The sequence below is a fragment of the Cornus florida genome, unplaced genomic scaffold (genome assembly GCF_030987335.1).
Source record: "Cornus florida cultivar Cherokee Brave unplaced genomic scaffold, ASM3098733v1 CherokeeBrave_3.0.0_Hap2_Chr01, whole genome shotgun sequence".
Classification (NCBI taxonomy): Eukaryota; Viridiplantae; Streptophyta; class Magnoliopsida; order Cornales; family Cornaceae; genus Cornus; species Cornus florida.
In genome coordinates, this window is record NW_026775571.1 from 43,625,169 (window position 1) to 43,628,776 (window position 3,608).

Here is a 3,608-nt window from a genome sequence, read left to right on the forward strand (position 1 = left end):
CTCAATAGCAAAGAAGCGGTAAGAACTGGAGTTTAAAAATAAATATTTAAAAAGAAATGCTCCAAAGGCACTTGCATATTTGCTCGCGAATCTAGAATTGCAATTTACTATAACTTGATTTGCAGAGAATTCATACCATACTATAGACAACCTTTATTGCAAGATGGTTAAACCATAGTAATTTCATGCAATTAATTGACACAATTCACGTAATTAGCCATGGTTAACATTCACAGACAAATACATGCATTTTTTTTCAAGGTAATTGTTGTATTGGCTTGTTCTTTATATAGTACGTTTTTAGAATAACAGTTCAAAGAAATACAAGTATCATTCAATCACCTGAAAAGAACAAAAATTTAGGAGACTAATGAAGCTTGAGAGTATTTATATATATATATATATATATATATATATATATATATTGATTAATATCTTCAATGTTACAGGAAGTAAGATAACCCTTCTTTCTCTCTCTCAGAGCTAGAGAAAGGAGATATATATAGGTGGCCAGAGTGAAGACAAATATATTTTTTAAAGCTAGACATGATATTCTTGATTTACATACCCTTAAATGTCATCTTTTAAGTTAATTAGAATTCCTATAGGTACTGTTTATTTTCACAATAACAATGATACTCATTTTGTTGCTTTTCTTAATTTAATCGTGACCACTGATCGCATGTTCTCTGGCCTGATTGCAATACCTATGTGTACCGTCAGATTCTCTGTAGTGTATATCCTCATTAAAGATATCAATTATTTCATCTTGATTTCTACTAGAAATTAGGTTCTAATTCAATAATAGAAATTGAGAAAGAATTATTAATTGAACAGAGGAATTCTGCAATCAAACCTTGGTTGAAGATTGAATCATTAGAATACCTTTAAGAATTTTCTAGAAATCTCTGAGTATTTGCTGCAAAATTGTCCTCCATTGGATTATTGCCGCTAGATCATCCAAGCTACAGATTGATTAGAAATCATCATCACTTTGTACTCTGAAAAGGCTGGGTTGAAACCCCTTTGGATCTGACACCTTCCTGGACCTCTGGAACTCCTCCTTTGGCTTTATTCCCTCGTGAATCAACAGTGTTGCTTTGCCGCCATTGTCGACAATGAGGTCAGGTTCACCATCAAGCCCCAATCGAGAGCACCCTCGGTATACCACTAGTACTCCTGGATGGTCTCGCCCTTTCAGGCGAACACGGCGGTGCTGTCGCGAGTGATGGTGGAGGCGGCTTGCTAAGGATGTTGCAGGAGCAGGAACAGACCTCGACACTTAAGGCGGTTAGGGTTTCACTGAGGACAACTGTTTGGATGGTCATGTGGAGCGAGTCGATGATCTGAGCTCCGGGTTGGACCAAACTCGATCCAGCAAGGCATGAGGCGCTGTATTTTCCTTCTTTATTATTATTTTATATATATATAAATATTTTAGGAGCAGAAGTAACCAACTATATTCATGCGGAATAGAAAGTGGATCACGCACGTCCAGTTACTGGACGATTGTAATTTTGGTGATTGGAAAGTCACGTTACTAGATAATTGTAATTTTTGGTGGTTGGAAAGTCATGTTACTGGACAATTGTAATTTTTGGTGGCTGGAAAAGCATAGGTTCAAATCCCATATCACGTTGATGGTGTAACGTGATCTAAGCCATCTGAGCCAGATAACTAATCACTCGTAGGAATATATTTTTATACGATTCCCACAGACGGTGCCAAAGTGTAGGTGCAAAAATTTGACAAGTCAACGAATTCTATACAATTACTACACCCAAAATAATAATAGAGAAAGAATAACGAACTAGAGATATTGTATAGAAATAAGGGGGTATTTTGATGATATGACCGAACCTAGGATTACCTAGATTGCCTACGTATTCCGCATGGAGCGTGGGAATTAGGTTGGAACGTAGTTCTGGCAATGAGAATTGGATCTCTATTTTTGGGGGCTTTGCCTTTTTTCTGTGTCCCCCCTATTGAGGGTCCTGAGCCCTTTTTATATAGGAAAATGGATTCCTTTTAGGATTTGCATTGCTTATCCCTTAAGAATCTAAATTACATCATACTTTCCTTATAACAAGGATTTACATTATTTGGTTTCCATAAATTATAATTCTACTTCTAATAGAACTATTACTAAAATGGATTTAGTAATATATTCGTACCTAGGCTCAGGATTCCATCATCTCGGGCCTTCTTAACGAGTTCAGCCCATTATGATTAGTTGACCTAGCCCAGGCTTCTTGTAGAAGCCCAATATAAAAGTTGAATAGTCTCAGTATTTATGGTGGTCTCCTTATGTGCTGATGTGTCTTGTCTTAATTAGAAGGGGTGATTTTTGCCCCCACAATTACAGGTCACACCGAACCTCAATCCTATGCTAAAGCTATCCTTGATCCACATTAGTAACAAGCCATGAATGCAGAATTAGAAGCATTATAGTAAAATAACACTTTGGAGTTTGGTTCCTTTGCCTGTTGGTAAAAAACCAATCTGCTGCAAACAGGTATACAAAATCAAATACAGATCTGATGGCACCATTAAGTGCTATAAGGCTCGTCTTGTTGCTAAGGGATATACTCAAGTTGAGAAATTGATTATTTGGAAACTTTTTCTACTACAACCAAACTCACTACACTCCGTTGTCTTCTTACTATTGCTACTGCCAGACATTGGTTCATCCATCAATTAGACGTCCAAAATGCTTTTCTTTATGGAGACTTACATGAAATAGTGTACATGGAGCCTCTACCTGGTCTTCGCCGATAAGGGGAGAACATTGTATGTCAGCTCAACAAGTCCCTCTATGGACTCAAACAAGCATCAAGAAACTGGTTCTCCACTTTTTCAGATACCATTCAAAAAGCTGGTTATCAACAATTAAAGGCTAATTACTCTCTTTTCACCAAGGCTCAAGGTACTTTATTTACTACAGTCCTTATCTATGTTGATGACATACTTCTCATAGGAAATGATCTTCATGAAATGGAACATCTCAAAAAATTTCTTCTCAAACGCTTCCATATCAAAGATCTTGGAGATTTGAAATATTTTTGGGCATTGAATTCTCCCGTTCCAAGAAAGGTATTTTCATGTCCCAAAGAAAATACGCACTAGATATTTTGCAAAACTTAGGACTTCTAGGCACATGCCTAGACAAGTTTCCAATGGAACAAAATTTGAAACTCATTCCCACAGATGGAGCATTACTGAATGATCCAACTAAATATAGAAGACTGGTTAGGAGATTGATTTATCTTACCATCACAAGGCCTGACATAGTCTATCCTGTTCAAACGTTGAGTCAATTCATGCATGAGCCTCGAAAACCTCATTGGGATGCTGCAATACGAATTCTCAAATACATCAAAGGTACTACTGGTCAAGGTTTACTATTTTCGTCCACCAACAGCCTTACCTTGAAACTTTTTGTGATTGAGATTGGGGAGGATGTCGTGCCACAAGGAGGTCAGTTACAAGATATTGTGTTTTCCTTGGAAATTCTCTCATCTCATGGAAATCCAAGAAACAAGCAAATGTTTCTAGATCATCAGCAGAAGCCGAATATCGAGCTATGGCTAACATATGTTTGGAGCTAA

General features: G+C 37.1%; 1 protein-coding gene across 1 annotated transcript; it reads left to right on the top strand.

The window, feature by feature from the left end:
• Positions 1 to 3,176: 3,176 nt before the first annotated feature.
• Positions 3,177 to 3,608, top strand: LOC132271402 (uncharacterized mitochondrial protein AtMg00810-like). Its single transcript, XM_059772765.1, has one exon. The coding sequence runs from the start codon at positions 3,177 to 3,179 to the stop codon at positions 3,606 to 3,608; it is 432 nt and encodes a 143-aa protein (XP_059628748.1).